The sequence below is a fragment of the Hypomesus transpacificus genome, chromosome 23, assembly GCF_021917145.1.
Source record: "Hypomesus transpacificus isolate Combined female chromosome 23, fHypTra1, whole genome shotgun sequence".
NCBI lineage: Eukaryota > Metazoa > Chordata > Actinopteri > Osmeriformes > Osmeridae > Hypomesus > Hypomesus transpacificus.
This window is the reverse complement of record NC_061082.1, coordinates 12,000,751-12,025,438: the sequence shown is the minus strand read 5'-3', so window position 1 is coordinate 12,025,438 and position 24,688 is coordinate 12,000,751. Positions and strand designations below refer to the sequence as shown.

General features: G+C 43.8%; 2 protein-coding genes across 5 annotated transcripts; both read left to right on the top strand.

The window, feature by feature from the left end:
* Positions 1–7,961: 7,961 nt before the first annotated feature.
* gja5a (gap junction protein, alpha 5a) lies at positions 7,962–17,023 on the top strand. Of its 4 annotated transcripts, none has more exons than XM_047047872.1 (2): positions 7,962–8,282; positions 15,603–17,023. In XM_047047872.1, the coding sequence occupies exon 2, from the start codon at positions 15,613–15,615 to the stop codon at positions 16,756–16,758; it is 1,146 nt and encodes a 381-aa protein (XP_046903828.1). In that variant the 5' UTR covers positions 7,962–8,282; positions 15,603–15,612; the 3' UTR covers positions 16,759–17,023. The 4 variants fall into 4 exon arrangements, with proteins under 4 accessions (XP_046903828.1, XP_046903827.1, XP_046903829.1 ...); XM_047047871.1 differs by lacking the exon at positions 7,962–8,282 and adding an exon at positions 14,186–14,389; XM_047047873.1 differs by lacking the exon at positions 7,962–8,282 and adding an exon at positions 14,186–14,394.
* A 1,768-nt stretch (positions 17,024–18,791) lies between these two features.
* acp6 (acid phosphatase 6, lysophosphatidic) lies at positions 18,792–24,655 on the top strand. Its single transcript, XM_047047644.1, has 11 exons — positions 18,792–18,900; positions 19,110–19,339; positions 19,560–19,688; positions 20,089–20,219; positions 20,490–20,569; positions 20,658–20,745; positions 20,977–21,109; positions 21,339–21,439; positions 21,598–21,690; positions 21,890–22,055; positions 22,163–24,655. The coding sequence occupies exons 2-11, from the start codon at positions 19,112–19,114 to the stop codon at positions 22,295–22,297; spliced, it is 1,284 nt and encodes a 427-aa protein (XP_046903600.1). The 5' UTR covers positions 18,792–18,900; positions 19,110–19,111; the 3' UTR covers positions 22,298–24,655.
* Positions 24,656–24,688: the final 33 nt, after the last annotated feature.

Below are 24,688 nucleotides of genomic sequence, written 5' to 3'. Positions count from 1 at the left end.
CTTTAAAGAACTGTGTGTTGGTATGGCGGCCGTTGGCATGCTAAGCCCTATGTTGGGTTGGTGAATGGCAATGGGATTTCACACAAAGACATGATGTCATGATGGAGGGTACGGACTCTATTGAGTTTGTGCGGTGAGGCGTGAGGCCAGATTAGGAGCCTGAAGCAGAGCAGCAACCGGCGGCTAGTCAGGTCGCTAACACACTAACAAACATATCGTACACGATCTGCCTACGGCGCGATGGCGCCACGCGCTTCCTGGTCCCCTTGCTCTCCGAAAAGAGAGGGTGAGAGGGAAGGGGGTGGGGGGCAGAAACCAATGAAGATAGAGAGGACAAGAGAGTTAGATTAAAGGTAGGAGATAAAGAGAAGAGAGATAAAAACGTTGCGTCTTCGTCTCAGTAGAACAGTACAATTTATAACCCTGAATGGCCCTACCTGATACAATTAATGGGGAGTGTGAAGACCACACTACAACTCCGATCTGCCACCTGGTCTATGCACCTGATTACCATACGAGTACAGAAAGAACTACAGTAGATAGAGAGCTACACTACAAAGGGAACTACTGTACTGAGATCACTTCAGTATACAGTGCAGGGAGTGAAAGTAGTCAGCAAATCACCCTCAGTGCAGTAACTTTTGAACAGCTTTCTCTCTCTCTCTCTCTCTCTCTCTCTCTCTCTCTCTCTCTCTCTCTCTCTCTCTCTCTCTCTCACTCTCACTCAGTCTCTCCCACATGTTTCAGAACCCCATGATCATGCACTATTGCACTGCATCTCACTCCGCTAGTGAAGGGGGTCAAGAATTGTTGAGCGAGAGAGAGACGGTGACAGAGATGGCTTCAGAGATAAAGGAAGGCATGGGACCAAACCCATGACAGGGCTATGCCCCATCATCATTCACACTGGGTTTTCGCTCAGAAAGCGTGTGTGTCAGTCTGTGTATTAGTGTATGTTTGCAGAGAGGGAAAGAGAGAGGTTATGTGTCTGTGGGGTCTTTTGTGGTCTTTTGTTTTGATAAATCTGGAGTGGTATCCTTACCCTCGGTGGGTTTATTGGCTAAGGCAGCCAGCTGGGTGGAGCTAGAGGTCAAGGCAACACAAGGACCAGTCAACATGTGGGGGACGTTATAAATGTTTCTCACACTTACAAGTGTGAACACACCACATCTCTCAGTCCAATAAACACTTTCACGTTTCCTTTGAGAACCAACTGTTCATTATTTCCAGTGATTGTGTCAGAGATTGAGCTAGACCATACAAAAGCCACTTCATCCTTTTCCTCTGGTCCTGTCGGCTAACAAAGCAGGCTTCTTGTACACAGGCAAAGGACTCAGCCAAATCAAACTGACGATAAGAAGGGTTTCATCTCACTGGTGTAGCTGGTGGTCTCTAATCACCAGAATCAGAAAGGGTTTTAATCGCCATGAAAGTTTGCACAGACAAGGAATTTGCTTTGGCAGGAAAGTGCATACATTAAACATATAGGAATCTTAAAAATGCAAATATGAAATCTAACTATACTAAAGGTACATAGACTAGCAATGCTTAGAATTATAATAAAATATACAATAAAATATAAAGTTGCCATAATTTACAATATAAAAATACAAAAAATACAAATATGACAAAAAATACAAAAGGTACAAAAGATACAAATTGTGTATTGTAGTGCAAATTGCAATGTGTTTAAATACATTAAAGTCATTTAAAGTCAACAGTGCCACTGAAGCAGCAGGGGTACACACGTACGCAAACAAACACACACATACACACACTCTACATCTCCCTCTCTCTTTCAATCTGACACACACTCTACATCTCCCTCCCTTTTTTCACACGACAAAGCACATGCTTACCCAAGCTTTAAAAACTGCATAAACACACAGGCATATACACATACGGAAGCACTTTCACACACACCTTGGGCAGTCTTCAGCTTTTCAGCTGGTCTCAGGCCATACCATTGTGTTGAGGTGGGCAGATCTGTTGTGTCGCAGCTGGACTTGGGTTAAACCATTGTATTGGGGAGGTCAGGTTTGTTGGGTTTGGATGTGGAGACTGACCCTCCCTGAGACCTGGTAGATAACCTCTCCAGACCTGATGCTTACAACCAGACAAGGCCAGGGCTCAGCACCAACCCAAATGCACAATTAAAAAAATGTCTTTTGATTTTTGAACCTATTCAAGGAAGCAAAACAAGTGTGTCAGACTGACTAACATCCAAAGTTTACCATGCTATAAATATTTGCTCCGTCCATTGTGAGACAGCTTGTAGAGTTTAATGGGATTTTACAGATTGCCAGTTAGATTGTTAGAGACCGTTAAAATGTACAATTCTGAGTGGGGGTCTGTGTGTTTGGGCTCACTGTTTACGTTTGTGTCTCAGACTTCCCCTCTCCGTGTCCTGCCACAATGCTCACACACATTTACACACGTCCACAAACGACCACATAGTCCTGTAGAGTCTCTTTTGTCTTAGGTGTGTGTGTTTTTTGACAATTGTATGTGTGTGTGTGTTTAAAGTTCAATAGTCCAACCTCACCTTTTGTAAGTAGGTGGTTGTGCTTCAGAATTCCAGCTGAGCCACTGGGACTAAAGATATCCTCTTGTCCTGCCACCTAAACAAAGACCTGGATGAACAGGCACACACACACACACATACAGACATAGAGTTCCAAGGCTACCAGATCCTGTCACATATCAGTAGTTAGTTGTAGACTGATAGCCTACTAACTACTAGTGAGCAGGAAAGGGAAACCGGCAGGACTAGGGAAGAGAGCAGGGAGACAAGCAGGACAGACAAATCACCAATGAAGAGAGAAGGATTGGAAGACCAACTGGTCACCAGAGAATAGCGTGGAGCACGCCTGATCAGAACATACACTTTTTTTTTGTCTTAGTCTAGGTTTCCTGGAGCCAGGCTGGATGACTGAGTAACAGTCGGCCTGGAAGCCGTAGAGAGTCTGGTTGTCTGGTTGTTTGTGTGTGCGTGTGAGAGAGAGAGAGACCAAGGGAGTGGAGATGGAGATAGAGATAGAGATGAAAACTGACTCACAGTTGGAGGTGGTGGAGGATAAAAAGAGACGGGATGAGGAGTTGGTGAATAGGAGCTTAGGAAGCCTGGGTATTCATAGGCCAGGGGAGGAAGTCGAGAGAAAGAAGGAGGCTGAGAGGGTCAAAGGAGAAAAATAATGGGGGACAGAGAAAGGGAGGGGGGGACAAGGAAAGTGAAAAATCATACATTTATAGTGATTGTTGTGAGGATTGAACCAGACCAGACGAAAGAGAAAAAAAGAGAGGAGGGTAGGAGGATATATCACCAGCTCTTAGCATTACGACGGGTATGGGCAGTTTCCTCCCTGTGTGCTGCCAGGCATCATGGGAGAGAGGAGAGAATACAGGAGAGGAAGAGAGAGCAGGTACACTGGAGAGAGAGAGAAAGGAAGTGGAGCAGTGGGGTCTGACTGGTCAGAAAATGACCAAGGATGTATGTGGACAAAAGCACTCTCTCCCTTCACCTTTACTACCCCCCCCCCCCCCCCCCCCCCCCCCTCTCTCTCTTCAGCCATGGTCCCTTGTCATACCAGAGGAACACGTTGCCTCCGGTATGTGAGCCAGTCAACCAGCAACCTAATACAATGTTATCAGCGGAAACTGGACTGGACACACAGCCCACCCTTCACACACCACAACTTTGTTCCTCTCACCTACACCCAAACCTAGCTTGTGTTCATTTTTCTCGGAAAAGAAAGCTCGGTGTACATACACTGATGTGCATATTGCCTGTGATTTATTGGTGTACTCATAAATTCTCAGATTTAGTAAAGGCATTTTGACAATGGTCAGGATAAGCAGGAAGCAGTTGGTCAGTTATAAAGACACAAAACACACACCTAAAGACACAAAACACACACCAAATACTATACTATTCACACAAAACCCCTACACCACAACATTCTAAACCCCCATGCATCACAACACACTAAACTTCGACACCATGCTTGAGTGAGGCAGTCCAGATCGGCGGTTAGTTCGACCTGAGGGTTTATACAAACCTCAGAGCCAAGGGCCACCAGTTGACATCTGGGGCTGCTGATTAATATGGAACTTGTAAGGGGTTGGTGTGTAGCATGTTCACTCAAGGTGATGAATGATACCCTCCTTGCATTCATGAAGCTTGTTTTCATAAATGTTTAGTAAGTGAATATGCACTCCATATCTGGGCTAAATCACTACACACACATGGAAAAAACAAATATACGGCACACTTTCGCAAATGTTTTTACAAAACAGGTTACGTTTTAGAAACCTTGAACTCCCCCTAAACACACACACACTCACTCACAAACACACAGATCTGTCCTCATGTCTGAAGTAGTTGTCCTGGGCGAGGGAGGGAGACCTGTAGATACACCTTTTCCTGCGTTTGTTAGCTCCCGTACTACTCTGTATCAATGCTGAGGCTCAAGCTTTGGGCTTGGCTGGAGATAAATACAGCTTTACAGCCCAAATTTCCTCCTGCTCTGCCCTTTATCTTGATTGCCTTGTTCTGCCGGGGTGGGGAGGAACACACTAGGGACAATGTTAGGCTCTTTGTTTGGTCTTGACTGCACCAACCACTACACCAGGTGAGGATTGTTTTTTATCTTATACACATATTTTGAATTTAAATGTTGATAGGATCTTCATTCTGCAACAACGCCCCTCTACATGATGTCATAAGAAAAAAAGAAACTTTAAAAATATGTTGTATAGAGTATTTCTGCTTTATACGGACAGATACAGTGAAGAGCCACAGGAAATGTCAGGGACAAGGACATGCAGGAAACCGAGCTGAATTCCCACCCAGGCCCTTGCGGTAAGGCCTGAGCCCATGACATGCACACTTGACCAATGAGCCACCACCCTGCCCCAGAGCATAACATATTTTGGATGATAACTGATAATATTCACAACAAGGGACTATCAACATGGTGGACATTTAAGCTACAACCTTCCCAATACAGATGTGAGTGCACATACACTTCCACACACATGCACACTAAAACGGGTAGAGGGAAGATTTATCATCAGCCTTATAAGACACACATCTAAGACATGATCCAGATATTAAAACATTTTAGGAATGCCTGAGCCATATAAAGATGATATAAAATATAGACATACATATTACTGCATACAGAAATGGGCATATAAAACGCACACATACGCTCATATTGTATACAAGACCTAGTACAGGCTATACCTTATGCATAAAATGCATATATCTCAAACAGTACCAGACTTTGACATATCAGACTTATTGTGCAGTACATGGCCTAAATCTGCACCCTCCTCCAGTGTGTGAGGGCATCACTGTTCTGGGTGAGAGGCTACACTGTAATAATAGCACTGCTCTAAATATGACTGTGACAACAGTGGTGAGGTAAACAGAGTCTGGCTTCAACAGCCGTGGGGTGGCAGACTGACAGGGAGACAGACTGGATGTCGGGAGGTTGGGTAAGGCTGATCCTGACATGACCACTTATGGCCCCCACCTGTTTGTGCAAAGCCACGGCCAACCACGGTGATATAGGCAAAATCATTCGTTTGGGTTGGGATCAGGGTTTTCTGAAGCACACTCTCTCTGTTTGTGTGTATTTCACTGTGCGAATGATGTGATTTGCACTTAAGTAGAAGTGACTCAGCTACTACAGAGTGGGGGTCATGTGAACAGGATCATGTGTGTGGGACCTGCTGCGTGTGAAATCGTAGGAGAGGATGATGTGAGGGTAGATGCCAGGGTAGGTGAGGCTGAGACGGTGCCCACTAAGCCTAGCTTCCCTCATACATGCATGTGGCAGGAGTGTGCCGGGTTAGGAGTGAGAAGGAGAGGAGGGGGGGGGAGTAACACTGATGCATTCTGGCAGAGTGGACTTTTTCCATTGGCATACATACACGCACAGCACATACACACACACGCAGGGGTAAATGGACAGATTAGGAGACCTTCTTCATTCTGAATCACTTCCTGCTGTTCCAGAAAGTGAACAAATGTATCTGCAACTCTGGTCCCTCCAGAAACAAGGGAACATGCTACCCTTCCACACTGCAGAGACTTCCTAATCTGGGATTGGGAACACACATCCATCCTTGCAGACTGTTCGACTATTATGGATAGACTAAGGTTAAATAAGTCTCTTTAGGTTGGAGCTTGGAGCTATTCGCCTTGCATTGGCTCTGGGATTGTGTACTGTGGGAAGGAAGAAAACGGTGGAGCTTTGGGGACCAGAGAGTGAAGAGGGTGACAGAACAGAAGAGACCAAGAAAAACAAAAACATAGAAGGGGGTCATAATTTCATAAAGTCATATGAAGCTTAATGCGACAAGTGTGTGTGTGTGTTGGGGGAGGGTGTGTGTGTGGAGGAATGCGATCCATATCACTGTGAACTTTCCCAGCTATTTATACACCTGAATAAGCACATTTTCCACATGTTGATGAGATAGCCCACACAGGCTTGGCTCAACATATCTACCCTACAGGAGACTGTAGATCCACAGGTCAACACATCCATGTTAAGCCGATACACAAACTCATCCATTATACACGCTTTAGTGTCGCTTCCCTTGTAACTATGTCAATGGAGTTCTGCATGGCGTTAGACAGAATGGTTACTTTGACTTGGACCGAGGCTAGTCAAAGACAGTTTTGTAGTGTTCACCTCAGATCAGGGCCAGGTATGAGTACTGGAGCAGTCCATGGAGAGAGTGAGTGTCGGAAACTCCAGGCGGCTTAGCAGTCACCTTTATTCTGATTGGGGGAAGTAAAAAGAGATGATAACTTGGAGATCAGTGTCCAGTCTTTGCCCTTGGGTGTTTCTGTGAGGTGTGTATTATGCATGTGTGTGTTTTATTGTGTTTGTGTGTTTTCTATTATCTGAATGTAATGATACAGTACATGTGCGCATGCTTGTGTTTTCCAACATGAAAAGCATTTTCACAATGTAAAGACTGTCCAATGTCATATTTTACAGTACCCCTGCCGTTAATTCAGCCTGACTTTGTGTGTTTGTGTGTGTGTGTGCCCTGGATGCGTAATTACAGTCGTTTGAATGGCTGCCTTTGTTCAAATGCAGGCCTGCAGCAAGGAGGAATGAAACGTAAAAGATGACCATTATATAATGACATTATAGGTCTGCAGGCTGAAAACCAGCCTGGCCAGGCGCCGGTGCTGGCTACAGGAGATGAGGAAGGAGAGGGAGGGAGGAAAGGGATTGGAGGAAGGGGAGAGAGAAGGTGAATTAATTGGGTAGAAGGAGGAAAACGGAGAAGACTCCTAGGATCTAGCTCAAGAAAAAAAAGGAGGAGAGGAAAGCAGAGAAGAGGACTTGACCAAAAGAGGTATTGTCACCATAGAGAGTCTGGAGGAGTGTTCCTGGTCACACTGGCATCTGTAACTTGGCAGTGTCATACAGTAGACACCAGATACCTTTTTCCAGTTACCTTCATCTCGTGGGATTCTGCCTGACTAGGGTTTACTTAAAAGGCATTATGGGGAGCCTGATCATCATACTTTGAGATCACAGCTGGACTTGCCCTACAACCCAGTGTGAGTTAATGACAACATGAAACAAAGAGTTTACAAAAGCCCTGTAAGTTCACCCAGAGCGGAATTCCCATTGATCCTGAAAACAATTCCACTTCCTCTTCCAATGCAGAGGAATGCTTCCCACCGAAAAAGTGTGGCGGGGGGGAGGGGAGGTGGGAGGGGGGGGGAGAAGAGAGAGACAGAGTAAGAGAAAAAGAGAGACAAAGAGAGAAAGGGAATGGAAGGAAGAAGGGAAGGGTATGGAGGACGAGGAAGGGATGGATGGAGGGAAGGGCGAGGGGGAGGGGGTGGGCAGAGGAGAAATGCTCTCATGTGATGCAGCTGCTTTTCTTTCCATACACCCCGTGTCTGTGAGCATTCAGGTCCCAGGACGACTCACTACAACAAACCCTTCACTGCTGCAAAACTCTACTTTTTGGCTTGTTTGAAACTTCTCTTCCCATCACCGGTCAGCATCAGTCTGCTGGTCGATGTCCTGGAGAAACTGCAACACCATATCTGACCACCAATTTTCTCCATCCACCCTGCCGACCTCAAGTCCTCACTGCGGCCCTCTGGAATCTCCAGTCCAGATCCTGACCTGACATACTGAGCTTGGAGAGGAAGAAGAGAAGTTCTCTGAAACAGAGGACGACAGGAGGAGACTGACCACAGTGAGGGAGATCCGGATCATCTGCCAACAGACAGACAGGTAAGCTGTCACCACCTATCCTTACAGCGACAAAATCTCAACCCTCTCAACCCTCTCAACCCTCTCAATCTCAAGTTCAAACGCAGTTAACAGTGGTGATTGCTGTCTGTGTGTGTGCTAAGCCTTGTTTGTGTAAGAGATGCATGTTGACGGTTCCAAGGGATGGAGAAATTATTGGGGGACCTGGTGGGTGTCTACTGGCATTCCAAGTGGGCACACTCCGCTCTGCTGCTGACCTGCCCACCGTGCCAGTCTCACTCTCTCTCCCTCTGTATCGCCTTCCTATTATCTCCTTCTTTGTCCCTGCCTTCTCCATATACTTTGTCATATTTATTTTGTACTCCAACTCATCCGGCCGCTGAAAGAACAAATGCACTCCGACGACCTCCGAAATTCTCTCCTGCTCTGCGCTCTCTATTTATCTATTTATCTCATTTAGGACTGAAGATCTGTCTTATATAAAGGATTATTAAGCAGACAGGAATGTCAGATGAGACCATTTTAAATTGAATTGCATGCATGAGGTACATTAAAAAGAAGACATTTCACAAAAAGTCGTTGAGTTTCTGGACAACAACACAACCTTAAATGTTAAAAGATATTTCAAAACTATAAATTAAATTAGTGAGTTTTTCTTTGAGCAGAAAAGTGACCTTTTACCAAGACGGAACTAGACAGTACTTAAAACAAGCACTAACATAATCTTGTACTCTTCCAACAACTTCCAACATTTAATTTAGCCACAGCATATTTTCCACTGTACTTGATAAACCAAACAGCCGCCTGTCATGATTGAGGAAGCCTATGTAATACCTCTGTAAAACAATAGCCCACACCAGCTCATGGTGTGACTGATACATGACTGCACAGCCTGTTGAGATATTACTGTCCGTCAGTGGCAGATGATCTACCACACCCACACAAACCCACACACCCACCCACCCACACACACACACACACACACACACACACACACACACATACATACAAACTTTGGTCCTTCCCTGTGATGGGGGTATTTATCCAGGTCACCTCTAACTCCCCAAAGTATCAACTAGACCACTGAACTAGGTTACAGCTGTCGATCTCAAGTCTTAATATATGCATGTCTAAACGGATGTGTGGTTCTGACTGTGTTCATGTGCAAGTTCAAGTTCTAAAGGAAAGCGTCAGCGTTGTGTTATTCTAAATAGTTATTTTAGGGACTAGACCAGACTGTCTTAAATTGCTCAGCCTCCTCTCATCTCTTTCTATCCTTCATTGTTGGTTTATGTATAGGACCCCATAGCCTGAACCCTAAACTGTTCCTGTATGATTGCAGTTGTATACAAAATTCCTTTAGATATTTCCAAATGGCTCACTATTAGAAATTGTATTTGTGTAGAAGTATGTGAAATAAGTGTCATGGTTCTTCAAGTGGTTGTAATGGAGTAGGGAAGACTAACCCTAACCCTGTGTGTGTGTGTGTGTGTGTGTGTTTGTGTGTCTGTGTGTCTGTGGCACAAATAGCTCAACAACCTGTATGAAGTTGCAAATCTGCCAGTGTATTACTCCGGGTTAAAGTCGCTTCCCATGACATGGTGCCATTTGTTCTTAATAGATCACACCCAGGAAGTCAAAGTGAATTGTAAATGGTCCTAGCTCATGACTAATGTCTCAATAGCCTACATAAAGAGTAGAAGACTCAATGGACAGCTTGGTTGAGTTCCCAGATCAAGATTTGGATGACAGAATCATTTAGAGTATTGAATATTTGTGAGGACAGGGAGGGGAAGGCGTAAAGTATAATAATTTTACCCTGGAAAGTTGGTCCAAATCCAAATGTATCTAATTGTGAAAATAAGTAATTCCACTCAAACCTGTCAAAAGCTTTTGTAGCATTCATTCAGAAATTGCTTCACCAGGAGAATTAATTATGTTGCAGAAGCAACGAATGAAAAAAAAAAAAACTGTGTACTGGCCAACCTCTTACCAACTAAATCAAGATTACATCTCTTAGTTGATTAAAAAAGGAAAAAATCCTTCAGATTGTGACTCCTATTAGCCAATCTCATTACTGAACAATGTCAAAATATTTGCTAATGTACTGCAGAGTTCCGGTAAAAGAGACCAAGAAAACTGAAACTAAGTGAGGAGAAAGCTGTGATTGAAACGTCTTATAAAACTGAAGGAAAAACATTGGGACCTGGTGACGTACCTGATTGCATGGAGGATATAGCAGTGGTTTTCTCTTCCTGTCTCAGGTTCTTCCATATTAGTCTTAAGGTCTAGGGACAAGGAGGAAGTCTTCAGATATGTAACAGATATAGTTAATAAAGTTGGGTACAAGTTCAGATGTGTACAATCTCCTATGGAAATCTTTTAACGTATCAATAATGATTCTCTGGTCAGATGTAACCCCTCCACATTCAATCCATAACCCCTTGATGAGCTGTTTGGCTCTGATACCTCATAAATGATTGGCTGGTATCTTACCTGCTTTTTCACCCTTGCTCCTGTTCCTGATTAAAAGCCATTACACCTGATATTTTAAAAGGAGGTCAAACTTCATTTAAAGTTTTAAATTATATAGAGAGTAGAAAGTTCAGAGGTAGAAGAATTGAAGTGTTGTTAGATGTATTCATTAGATTTTTTTAAGATAATTTAAATAAAAGAGATAATTTGACCTTGTAGTGAGCTTTCAAAACTTCCCATACTGTTGAATTTGAGGCGTTAGGGGAAATGTTGCAATGTTTTTTTTTTTTTTACTGTTCAGAAATAAATTGAACAAAGTCCTCATCTGATAGCAAGGATGAGTTAAGCACCAATCCCTCTGTGTGACCACAATCAAGAGAAAAATAAATCGATTACTAGTGGGGCATGATTGAATACAACAATTGCTTGATAAGAGCATGAGTTGGCCTGTGGGATTAGTATATTGTTAATGGAGGCAATGTTTAAATCAACCCTGCCCCCTGTTGTCACCGCTGAGAGGAAACAGGGAGGGGAGGGGAGAGTGAAGAGGAAGAGTGGGAGAGAGGAGAGGGAGATAAGAAGAGAGGTAGACATAAAGAATGAGACATGGGTGATGGACATGAGTTGGGGGTGAACACGGGAGGGCTGATGGCATGATTGCATTGGGTAATGTTGGGTAGTCTGGTTCCTAATCAAATTGACACGGTTGATTAGCATTCTCTCATATATTTTTGCCTGATGATGTTACCTACAGGACTAGTTGTGTGTGTCGGTGTGTGTGTGTGTGGCCAGCAGCAGAGGAACAGGACTGCCCTCTAAGGCAATGCTCTCGCAGTTCAGCTGAGAGGAAAGGACAGGACAGCTCTCTGGGTGCCTGATTGAATTTATTGTTGTATTGCTGCGCAGGGAGAGAGGGCAGGGAACATACTGCAGTCATTCCTATGGCTTTGTCAGCCGGCCAGGTCCCAACCCAGGCCAGTATAGCTGTAGCTAGGAATCAGCTCTGTCTCTCCACACAGGTACTGTAGCACCCAACACATTTGGCGTTCTCTTGTTCATACTGCTGAACAAGCTGGCTTCGCTGGTCTCTATCTGGGTTTTTTCTGATCTCTCTCTCTCTCTCTGGTGTCCCTATAATGTACGTATATGCAGACGACTTTATGTTCTGTGTGTTCTCCATCAACTTATTTGTCAGTTTTCCCCTCTCACTTGTCCCACTATCTCTGCCTCTGTACCTCTTTCTCACTTGTCACCTTGTCTTTTTCTATCTCTCTGCCTATTTGTCTCTCTTTCCTTCCCCTTTTCTCAAAAAACTTTGTAGTAATGTAACTTCGGCTATGCCTATATTATCTCTTATACCCCTACCTCACACCAAGACTCACCAAGGGTCTGAGCTCCTCATTTACAAGTCCGTTAACAAGCCTGGTTTCTGTCAAAGTGAAGAGTTCAGTTGAACTCACTGTCCTCTCATGGCTCTAAACACTGTCTATATCTCTCGCTCCCTCGTCTTTCCCTCTGTTGTCATTTACTGTCTCTCTGTCATCTCTCCCTATTTCTCTCTCATTTATTTATACACAGCTAGCATATGAGGTAGGCTCGACCCTCAGCTCTCCCAATACCATGCACTCTCTCTCCCTCACACACACACAATGCCCAGTACTTTGTCTGACCAACGTCAAGGTGACATATTTCAGTGGTATGCAATACCCAGTGTTCTTAATCTACCATGTTGAATGCCCCATCACCAGGCCAGAGTGTCCATTAGACTGATATTATAAACAGATATGATGGCTTTGACAGTGTACAGGCAGACCACAGAGTTTCCCAGAGGATGCGCTGCCTTACAGTAAGTCCACTGTTATTACGCAGTTATAAGCTCCAGAAATCATGGACCATGCTGGGAACTGGATGTTTTGTCATTTATGGTTACCTGGTTACTGGTCATTTCACTGGACGGTCTCTCATCCAGACACAGTCACACACACCTACATAGCTGCACAATAACACATACTTCCTATATTCACACTGAGTATACTGTTTGGGTAGGCTATTACTTTCTTATTTTTCAACATGGCAGACTTCCTCCACAGTATTTGAATTGATTCCGTGTTGCTTTTTCCCCGCAGATAGGGAGAGACAATTGTGAGTGAGCTGTTTTTCTGTGAAACTTAAACTGTGTGAAAATGTCTTGATCAAATATTTGAGAAAGTAAGTATGTGAGCACATTTCACTGTATGAGGATTTCAGTATATAGGGAAGGCTGTTCAATTCAAATTCGGATCACCACAGCATCCATAAACACAGAGGTAAAGATAGTATCTCTCTATTCCATTTCTGTCTCCGCTACCTTCCAAAAAACTGTACCTTGATCAGTTACCTCAGTCCTTTACTTATATAACACACTGATGTTGCTCATCCACTAATACCCTAGTAAACAAAACTGGAACTGGTAATATGTTGATAAGAACATACAAATTGAACAGTATTTGTCGCTCCATGACAGTGGCAAATTTCACATGCAATTGGCATAGAATAGGATTGGCTCCTCTTGCAAGGTGCCTAGCCTCTGGCCCTCTAACCCTCCGTCCCCCTACATCGGGACAGAGGGAAGCAACTACAGGTGGAAGCTGCCTGCCTCGCCCCCAGCCTTGGAAGGAAGTACCGCTGCCTGTGCGTCAAAACTCCTCTCCAGTGACAAGTGTATGCCCTTACCATGACCGTGTCCCTACTCTATCCCTGAGGCCTGTTCTCTTACTGCTTCCGCTAAGCCCCGTGCCACTGCTCATACCCTGGGCCCTTTCCTTATAATTGTCCCTGCTAATAAACCCCACCTCTCTCCCACATGCCCCTGTCCACCCTCACACCCCTGTCAGACACTGTTATTTCTCAGAGTGTGCCAACTCTGTCTGGGAACAGAGACCAGTTTAGCTTTTGAGATGTTTATCAAATAACGAAACATCGGGATTGACAATTCAAGTAAACAAATGGAAAATTCATTAAAAGCAACTCAAGTTTCATTGGGGACTATGGGAATGTAAGAGGCACAAAATAAAGAGCTATGACAAAGTCACAGATTACCTTTGTTTTTTGCTGTTTGCAAAAGCTCGTCTCAAGCAATCCTTGTCTGAGAGCCTACATACAGTAATTTAAAGCACAGGGATTCCTCGACTATCTACTGACATCGCTGTAAAAAGGTGGTGTGTGTGGTAATGTGGACCTCTTACCATCGTGATAACCCTGCCTCTGACTCCTTTGCTCCACTCCACATCCCCAACCCTACATGGGTCCCTGCCAGTTAAATCAGAAAAGCTAGGTCCATGTAAGTCAATGAGTCTGGCCCACAAGAACGTACACACACTGACAAATGTCCCCCCTCCCATCTCTCCAACCACCAGCTCGCGGTGAGCAAATTAACCTACAGTTTTCAGTTTCCACCCATTCCAAGGACGAGAGACATAGACCGAGAGAGAGAGTGGTGGTGGTGGTGGTGGGGGGTGCAGCCAGCCCTCTCATGGTCATGGTCGTTTAACAGCGAGGGTGACACACAGATCAGATAGAGCCAGAGCTGGTGTGTCTTCTTCAGACACTGGCATCGGCTACCCAACTCCTGTTGGTGAGACTTTATAGTGAGACCATGAACAGAGGGAGATGAGGTAAGGTAAATAACTTGAATTGGTCCTGCATTTGTATATATATCATGAGAGCATATACAATTCCGTGCAAAGGTTTTTGGCGCCCAGATTCTTTACATTAATATTGTCTTAAATTGTATTCTTTTTTGTCTTTGTGCGGCAGTGTAAGTGCAATGTTGAGAAAATGTGTTGTTTATTCATCTTAAAGCATTTTGGCTTTACTTAAAACACTTATTTAATGTTATAAAGACAACGTTGGGACATTTCAAATGTTGGATTTGACACTTTTCCCCTAATGTGTCACATGTATCTGTGTCTAACTCAGTGAGAGATGAGTTTAACCCTTCGATGATGGGGGCATTTCTGACAGCCGTAAAGCTGTCTGCCCGAATGCCTTATAGGGGCATCTCCTACAGACACTTAGCCTGTCAGCGGCAGGTTTGGGTCACACACACACACACACATGCAGACGTGTATGGATGGGTGCAAGATACTAATCACACTGACACAAGCCAGCTTGTCACTGCCATGTTTGGGTCTCAAGTAAGCACTCACTCAGATGGGGTCAAGAGGCAACTCACCACAGGTTGGAGGAAAGGACAAGAGTGGTGGAATGTGTAGGGAGAACACATTTTCAAGCATGATATTAGTGACACTACGATGGTGAGTGAAGGCAGTTGCTCAGTTGCTGCTGTGAATGCACACACGCATGCAAACATACAGTGCTATGGGCTAGTGGTAGAATGTCCCATTCAGGTCAGAGAGCTCCATTAGATTAGCTGTAGTTTCTGACTCTCTTCGGCCCCATGTCCCCATATCTCTTGCAGCTGGACAGGGAGGGAGGGGCCAGATGTAAAAACGAAAACATTGAACCATATCGCTTTACTAAAACGACCTTAAAATGTAAACATAACAGTCCCAAAGAATTGTGTGCATGCTTTTGTGTGTCATGGGAAAAGGCTGGTTCTCAGGCTGTGGTGACTCATCCCTAGGCATCTCACAGGCTGCTATTTATACATGTCCCCAACCACATACACATTCACACAGATGCACATGCTGCATTTTTTTTGTCATCATCGGTCATGGGGTGATATAGTCATCATGGACCTGCATAACTTTGCTTGTTTTCCTTTGGTCTCAAATTTCTTTCCCTTCTTTCTTCCTCTTCTGCTCTGCCTCACTTTTCTCCACTCTACCACCTTTCTTCTTATCCCTTTCTCTACATGTCACCCAGGTGAGCAGTGATGGGGGACTGGAGCCTCCTGGGGAACATTCTGGAGGATGTCCAGGAACACTCCACCTCAGTGGGGAAAGTGTGGCTGACTGTCCTCTTCATCTTCAGGATCCTGGTCCTTGGCACGGCCGCAGAGTCCTCCTGGGGCGATGAGCAATCCGACTTCCTGTGTGACACCCAGCAGCCTGGCTGCACCAACGTGTGCTACGACCGGGCCTTCCCCATCGCTCACATCCGCTACTGGGTGCTGCAGATTGTGTTTGTGTCCACGCCCTCGTTGATATACATGGGCCATGCCATGCACACGGTCAGGAGAGAGGAGAAGCGCCGACGCAAGGAGCAGGAGGAGAGGAGACAAGATGGGGAGGACACTGAAGGGGAGAAGGAGTACCTCCAGCAGAAGGAGCAGTCTTCGGAGGTGCCGGGGCGTATCCGCCTACGTGGGGCACTGTTACAGACCTACATCCTCAGCATCCTCATTAGGACGGTGATGGAGGTGACCTTCATTGTGATTCAGTACATGATCTATGGAGTGTTCCTCAGGGCACTGTATCACTGCAAGGCCTGGCCCTGTCCCAACCCAGTCAACTGCTACATGTCCAGACCCACAGAGAAGAACGTCTTCATTGTCTTCATGCTGGTGGTGGCAGGCGTGTCCCTGCTCCTCTCTGTGATTGAGCTCTATCACCTGGGCTGGAGGCGAGCCAGGAAGTGTCTGAGAAACCGAGCCCTTCAGAAGTCCGCCATCAACAATGCCGTAGCCATACCTGATGCCACGGAACACACCTCTGCACCCTGCGCCTCCGCCCTGTCCTGCACGCCTCCCCCTGATTTCAGCGAGTGCCTGACATCGCCACAGGCGATGAGTCCAATGGCTTCCTCGATGACCTCTCACCCCTTTAACCAGCGCATGGCGCAGCAGCAAAACTCTGCCAACATGGCAACTGAGCGCCATCACAGCCTCGACCACCTGGAGCATCACCACGAAAACGTGGAGGTGGAAGGGAGATTCCTGAGGATGAGCTATGACCAGGTTCCCACGAGCTGCTCGCCTCCACCTGCTCTATCGCAGGCTGGGTATGTAAAGGACAAACGACGTCTCAGCAAGACCAGTGGGACGAGCAGCTGGGTCCGTCCTGACGACTTGGCCATTTAGGAGCACATCTAGGGGTATAGGTGGGGGAGAATGGGAGGTCTGGGGGAATAAAAAGAATGTCTGCTCTCTAAGAACGACAGAGAGAAAGATGGGAAGTGAGGGGTTAAAGAGTGGTGTAGAGTTTCAGATACAACATTGCTGGACCAAGTCTCAAAAGTTGGGGGAACCGGAAAAATATAAGGAGATGTGAGGACCAGAAAAGCAACACAGACCCCAGAACAATGAAGAGAATGTGTGGGTCTAAGACTACCAAGAGAGAGTTAAATCTGTGTCTGTGTGTCTCAAAAAAAGGTTGGATACAGAGAACAGCAGCATACAAAACAAAACACTACGAGCAATGTGAAACTGGCTGACCTTGGTGGAAAGGAAAGAACATGTTTGATATTTTTTACGTTGACTATAATGCAATCAAAATTATGTTGAAATTAGGAAAAAACTTGAAGTGATTTCACAATTTATTTCTTGATATTTCTGAGTATTACAGTAGTTCTACAGTCAACTCTGCATTCATCTGCACACACACACAGTCAGGGTGGAAGAACATCCATAATCCTATACGTTTTGACCATGGACCTTTGATACGTGGCATGCAATGACACAGGTTATCCTCGGTTGTCATGCGGCTATCAGCTTGAAACTTGAAAGTGAAATAGTGACATGTCACTGCAAAAATATCATTTATTAATTGTGTCTGCTTCAAATAGCCACAGCAGCTATCTATGTGTTTGGATCCCGATGTTTTGGGGAATCTGAAACAGGAAGTACTTATCTCTCGGAACGGGAATAACAGGTGCAATGTGGAAAGCAAATCCTGAATGCCATAAAAGTTTAAACTATGACGCTGAATCATGCAATAAACTATGCAGTAAAATATGACGCTGATCGTTTTTGAGAATGCGGGTGCACTTTGAGAAAGTGTCTAAAGGCACACTGATTATAAGACAGGGTTTTTATCCTCCAGAGTATCAACTTAGATAGAAAACACTTTTTTTTTAAATACAATATTAGTATTAGACTATTAGTAAAAAAACTAATAATCATTGCACAGAAAATGTATTTGAAATGTCATTTCAGTCAAGCCAAAGCCTAACAGAAGGATGTCTGTCAAATCCTGGCGTTTGCTGGTAGATTCTGTTTTGACCACTAGATGGAGACATGTATTTTACGCCCATCTATTTTGTCAGTATTAAGACTTGACAGGTTGAGACCTACCTGAATAGTGGTAAAGCCATATTGTAATAATTCATGAACTATTATATCAATTGGTTTGTTGAAGTACTCTTCATATTGAATAATTGTGTGTCAACAGTAAAGTAGAAGTATGGCAAGTCTATGATACCTTATAGCCAACGGCTTTTGCACTGAGGTTTATGAGACTCGGGAAATGGGATACATCATACAGTTCCTTCTACTGGGGACAAGAATCAATCCAACTCGACGTAAGCTTATAATAACTACTTTAAATTCAGATTCACAGATTACAGTACCATATCAACTGTCTATCAATACTTTTGTCAATTAAATCTGCAATAAAATAAAATACCTCCCCGCATCCTCACTGTGTGATTTGTTAAAACGTTTAATAAATGTAAACGTGTGGCTTGTTTGTTTCTTTAAATTATTAAATAGTTTTTTCATGACTTTTTCTCGGGAGATAGTTGCAACCCACAAGAAGGATAGAAAATAGCTCCTGTAGAACCAGTATAATTCTTTTTTGTTGTAGTCTTCAGGCAAGACTGGTTGCAAATGAAAACCGTACATATAGGGCACATATCTTATAGTGAAGGATACGTTTAAATATGAATTATACACTAATAGTAAACTATGAAAATTACTGGCAAGGCACTATCGTATCATATTTGTAAAGGTGAGAAAAATACGTAACATTTTGAGGAGACAGTGTTCTGGAATGGAATCCGTCCAGATAAACGTTGAGCATTTTGGGACGTGTAGTCTTTTCCCTTGAAAATTATAGCGCGAGTTCAGGAGAAAAGACTACATATGTAGAAACGCCATATTACCCTGTCTGCTTTACAGTACTGTCTTCAAACTATTCTGGGTTTTACGGTAGGGTAGTCAAATGTTAAACACCTCGGAACTTGCCGGCTGGTTGTAGCGGATCCACATCGTACAGCTTAAAAAGTAAGTGACGCCAAGTTACACATTTTAGCTGGCTTTGAAAACCAAACTTGATTGATAAATTCTATCCAGCGAATGTAGCCACCATTTATGACATTTTACTGTACGCTGACCAGCTAGCTAGCCAATAGTAAGGGGGCTAGCTAGTAGGTGGAATGGATAGAATGCTCACCGGCTTGTGTAACCAGTTATTTCTTTTTACTGCTGGGCAGTCATGAGAAACCTCTGGACCAAAGCTCGTGTGGTGGGGTCAGTATCAGTGTCCATGGCCTTTGGGTCGATGCTGTGGTCGCAGAAGAAACCCGAGCCTGTTCATACCGACATTTCTTCGACTCCCGCCGAAGGTATGATTACTGCTTCCGCTTATGAGCTGAAACTAGTGCAAGTTTTGTTCCGCCATGGAGCTCGAACCCCGCTGAAGTCCATTCCAGACGTCATGGAGGTGAGAACACCTGTAACATCAGGATAACAGACCCCAGAGAAAGAGGCCAGCAGATAGGCTATAATGACAAGTAATATTATTTACTCACATACATAATTAGTCTCTGTAATTAACAAAAAAGCAAAGTGAGTTAGTACACTACATTTACATGCATTTCATTCATTGACATTCCTTTTTTTTGTATCTTAAAAAAAAAAACATATATACCTGGGTGCCTTAGGCTCAGTGGGTGCCCAACCTCCTGGAGCCTCCAGCGCACACTGAGATAAGCTACGTGGTGACAGACCTGGATGGTGGTCCAAGGCCACCGGCACCAGTGGAGGACAGTTACCGGAGCAACATTTTGACCGTGAGTGTGCCATGCTTCTGCAGTTTTTACCGTGGTATAATGTATACAGTAGTTATAAACAGTGATACACAAAGACAAAATACTTTTAAACGACTATCTAAAGTGGTGCTGTTGTAATAAACATTTTTGTGCTGAACTGAGTTGATTACTCCTACCAGGATCCAATGAGAATATCCCTAGTCAGACCAGTGATGCTGCTCAAAGCTCAATGACTATCTAGACAGCAACTCCAATTCCTAAACAAATAGTTCCTCAAACCAACATTTATTCCAGTTGTGTCAGGGAAGATTCATCATTAGAGACTCAATCAGAGTTCATCTCTAACCAGGTTACCAGGTCTTGATGTTTCACTTGTTCGGTCCGGTTAAACACAGAACCCTGACGCTGTTCCTTTCTGCAGGGCGGTACCTTCCCCGGCCAGTTGACAACAGTAGGTATGCAGCAGCTGTATGAGTTGGGTCAGCGACTGAGGAAGAAGTACATCCAGGACACACCCTTTCTCTCCTCATCCTTCAGTTCGTCTGAGGTCTAGTAAGTAACTCATGGATCTCAATCAAATGTCGACACAAGGACAGTTTACTAAACTTAAAATAAATACATTCATTTAAACTGAAGGAAAAAAACATGTAATATATATTATACTGGAAATAATTCTTAACTGTAGACTATGAGAGGTTGGACCACAGTTGGACCACATCCATGATAAGCCAAATGCATTGGAAAAGCCTAAATCTCAATTTCCCTTGACTGGTCCAGTCTGCTTTATAATAGAGTCTGTTATCATCTTTTTCTCTTTGCCAGTGTGCGCTCTACTAACATTGTGAGGACTATCGAGTCAGCCAAATGTCTGGTAGCAGGACTGTTTCAGCAGACTCAGAATGGTAAAATGTCTGTGTGGGTGTTGAGGTTTCTATCTAACAGTTGCCCCCTCCCCTCACATTATTTCTTTTGCTCTCCTCACATTTTTAGACGCTGTTCCCATCTTAACGACGGATTCAAAGTCAGAGATCCTGTACCCTAACTACCATGGCTGCAAACTGCTCAAACTACTGGGGGGGTAGGTCACAATAAGTAATAGAACTTCTGGCTCAACTCTTAACACTTCAATTGTTATATTTTAGGTGACGTTGGGATGGTAACAAGATAACAAGTTTGCCTTAAGACTGGTTTATGTGTGTGACTGGATGGGATTGACTAGCATGATTGGCTGAGGATGATCCTAGCTGAAGTTTGATTGGCTCAGATTCGCTCTTGTCCCTGCTAAGTGGTTGTGTGTGTGTGTGTCAAGCCATCGCTGGGCGGAGTCTTCCACACTGCCAGACATTGCAGCAGACTTGCAGTTGCTTCAAAGCGCCCTCGGTGTTGGTCTTCACCAGCGCCTGGACTTCATCCTCATCAGAGATGACATGGTGGCCAGAGAGGTGACGTAACTTACCACACTTCACCACGTGATACAGTTGATACTAATACCACAACACAGTTACTACACAGCATTGCGCCACACAACATGATACACTGCACCATGATTCAAAACAACTGCATTTAACACTGCCCCGCATGATATAATATACCACGCAACTCGTTATAACGCAACACAGCACAAGATCAAATCAAAAGGGATTTATATTTCTCTGCTCTTTGTGCGAGCAGACCCATGGTCTTCCCTGCCCTCCAGTCCTGCACACCTGGAGGAACACAGTGGAGCAGAGAGCAGTGGACATGATCTGTCATATCTATGAACCCAGCAAGAGGTCAGAAGAGGAGAGTGAGGCCGTAGAGTCATTTAGTCTAGACTTTGCTTGACCTGTTTCTGGACCCTGACCCTAAGAGTCATCATTATGCGAATTAGCCTGATAGACAAGGACTTACTTCTAGTTTGGTGTGGTTCTTGTCGTTTGTTCTGGTCCAGGGAGAACCTGCAGCTGTGTGTGGGTCCTCTCCTCCACACCTTGATGGGCAACATGGAGGACAAGCTCCAAAAGGCACCGACAGAGCCAAGCAGGTCAGCCGCCCGTCTGGGAACACACTTCACACACCACATACATGGCAATCAAATATGTACACGATACCATGTTTGAAACGTTTCATTTTCATCTATATTGCAGCCATTTCAGACATGTGATCTGTTTGTTAAAAACAACATCAAATGAACCTTCAAATGAAATATATACAGTAGCATTGTTGTCCTCTCTGGCTCATAGGAAGATGTTCATGTATTCTGCCCACGACACCACCCTGATGCCCTGTCTCATGGCTCTGGGCATTTTTGACATGCGTTGGCCACCGTACGCTGCTGACATCACTCTGGAGCTGCACCAGCATCAGCAGACAAAAGAGGCCTTTGTCAAAGTTTCCTACATAGGACAGGTACGCTCTGATGGTGTCCTAAATAAGTATTTCGGGTGTTCCAATTAAAATCTTTTCCTGTACTCAAACAGTGGCCATAATTAATGTCTCTTTCGCCTTCCCTCCAGGACCAGCTGATCCCAGGCTGTAGTGGAGTCTACTGCCCCCTGCAGGAGTTCAGGCAGGCCCTGTCTGCTTATTCCCTTACATCAGAACTCTACCAGTCCCTCTGTAACCACTCTGAGAGCCTGACTGAGCACTGAGCCCTTACCTTTAATACCCTTTTCTCTGACCACCACTCGCAGCTTAACTCAAACCCCCTCTCTCACACCTAGCAAACTGCCTTGGTTTCAGCCAATCGAGCAAACCATGCTTCAGACAGCTAACCATTCACATACTCATTCAGTAAGCTTTTAAATGATGGTATGGTCTTAACACTAATCTGCCCATACTTCATTCTGGGACAGTTGCGATTCTTATTTTTTGTCTGAACAAAATGAGCTGCAATGGTGGTCATACATTAGGAAGGTGAAGATTTAAAGTGAAGACACTTAAAAATCAACAGATGTATTGTAAATCACAAGCACATCTCATTCTTAAACTGTTGACGAGAAACATAGCTCAAAGCCAATCTAAATGACTGACTGTACCACCTTCATATCAAGCTCTCTTTTGGGGGAAACTAGCACTTCATGTACATAGTTTTTATAATGACAGTGTTTAACCTTCCTGTTATGTTTGGAAACTGGCTGCAGCTATGATATTCATGAACCAATGTGTCTATTAGCATAAATCAGGTAATTCAGGCATAATACACATATTAATATCCGCAATACTGTGTTTTCTATTATCTTATTTGTAATCTAAAATAGTCAAATTCCCCTTTTATCTATTTATTTATTTGATCCCACAATAATTCTATTTGCATTATACCTTTTGTTTTTATTCCAAAACACAATTGATCTAATCGAATTGTAATTTATTATAATACAGGATTATGGCTTCTTGTCCTCGATGTTGTTGACTTCAGCATCCTTGTGATGAGTACTCATCCTTACCACATTCTTGTTCTTCTTGGGTTGTTAAGAGACAAGTGTTGTGGTATGTGAAGGGACGTCTGTCTTTTGCTCATGTTTATTTTTTTGCATTGTTCCCACCATGGTAAAAAAAATTATTCTCAGTAAATCCCAGGTTATATTACATGAAGAAGTTGTCACAGCTAATGTGCCCCTTGAGACCATGTCTAAAACCACACGCATTCCTTGGCACTTTTCGGGAACCAGGTTTTCATGAGTACACCAACAGGTTCCAAGCATAGCTGCTTCTGGCATCACATGCCACCAATACCTTTATGCTGTACTTCCCCTGCTGGCTAGGTATGTATGTTTAAAGGGACAACAACCTCATAAATAAACCAGTTGTTCATCCACTGTGACTTCAGGCCCAGGATTGTAGACAAAGCAAGCTCAACACCCAATGTCCCACACACCCCTGATGATAGCTTGTATTGCTCATGGTGTGTTGACCTTATCACATTGAATCACACTGGAGAAAATACATGTTTTCGAGCGGCATGGTTGCTTGAAACAATAGCACGACTTGTCTCTGCATCCCATAAACTCGCTGTAGATTCATTTTTGGACACTCCAGCAAAAATTGCCCCAAGTATGCATGTGTGTCTTATCCAGTTCCTTCCATTTGCTACTATACAACATTTTTGTCATCTCCAAGATAGTTTTATGAAATTAACAGTTCAAATGCAAATGTTGTATCTGTGACATTCATTATGGCAAATAGGGTGTGCCCTGGGTTCATTCAATGTTAATTTTGAGATTGTCTTTTTTTTTTTTACATGTTTGTTTCTTTTAGGTTGCAAACCATCAGGTTATTCCTCTTGATCAGAGACAAGGTTTCACCATGATCAGGATTGTACTCTTTCTAGTCATCAGTTTCTCACCTTTATTTTAGTCAACATTCTCGTCCTCACAATCCTGACAACAGTGACATTTTCTCACACTGAAAAGTGTTTGATCTTGAAATCCAGATAGACATCGTAGTGCGACACCCAAAAGTGAACCCTCAAATCCCTTAAGACATGGGAGTGGGATAGGCAACTCAGAACCATCAGGCATTTTGGAGCACCACTGTGTGTGTGTTTAGGTGTAGTGAAGCACTATTCTCTCTCACCTGCACAATTTCTTTTTTGTTACACTGTGTAACAAAAATGTACGAGTTGAACAAATTGTCGAAATTGATCTATACATATATATTTCAACTTCTTTATTAACCATTAAGGATATCAAGTTTTTACCAAATTCAAAATTGACCCAAAAAAGGATTAGAAGGTTAGTGTATATAAGGGAATGTGTGTTTGTAGTGTTTACCCATGCTATTTTAGCCTTTTCAAAGGGCCTTGTTTTTTGAAAGAGGTGTGTGTGAGTGAGAGCAGGTGCCGCCTTTAAGGAGTTATTGTTGTGCATATAAATATATTATTGGTAATTAACAATCATACGCACTGGTTTGTTTTGTAATTTTCCTCATCACCTTCATTTGAGTTTGCTGTGGTGTGGTGCAGACAAATAAAAAGAGTCGGTCAACAGTGCTGTCTCATTTAAACTCAAGATACATCCATAGTTCCAATGTGTTGTGGTCGT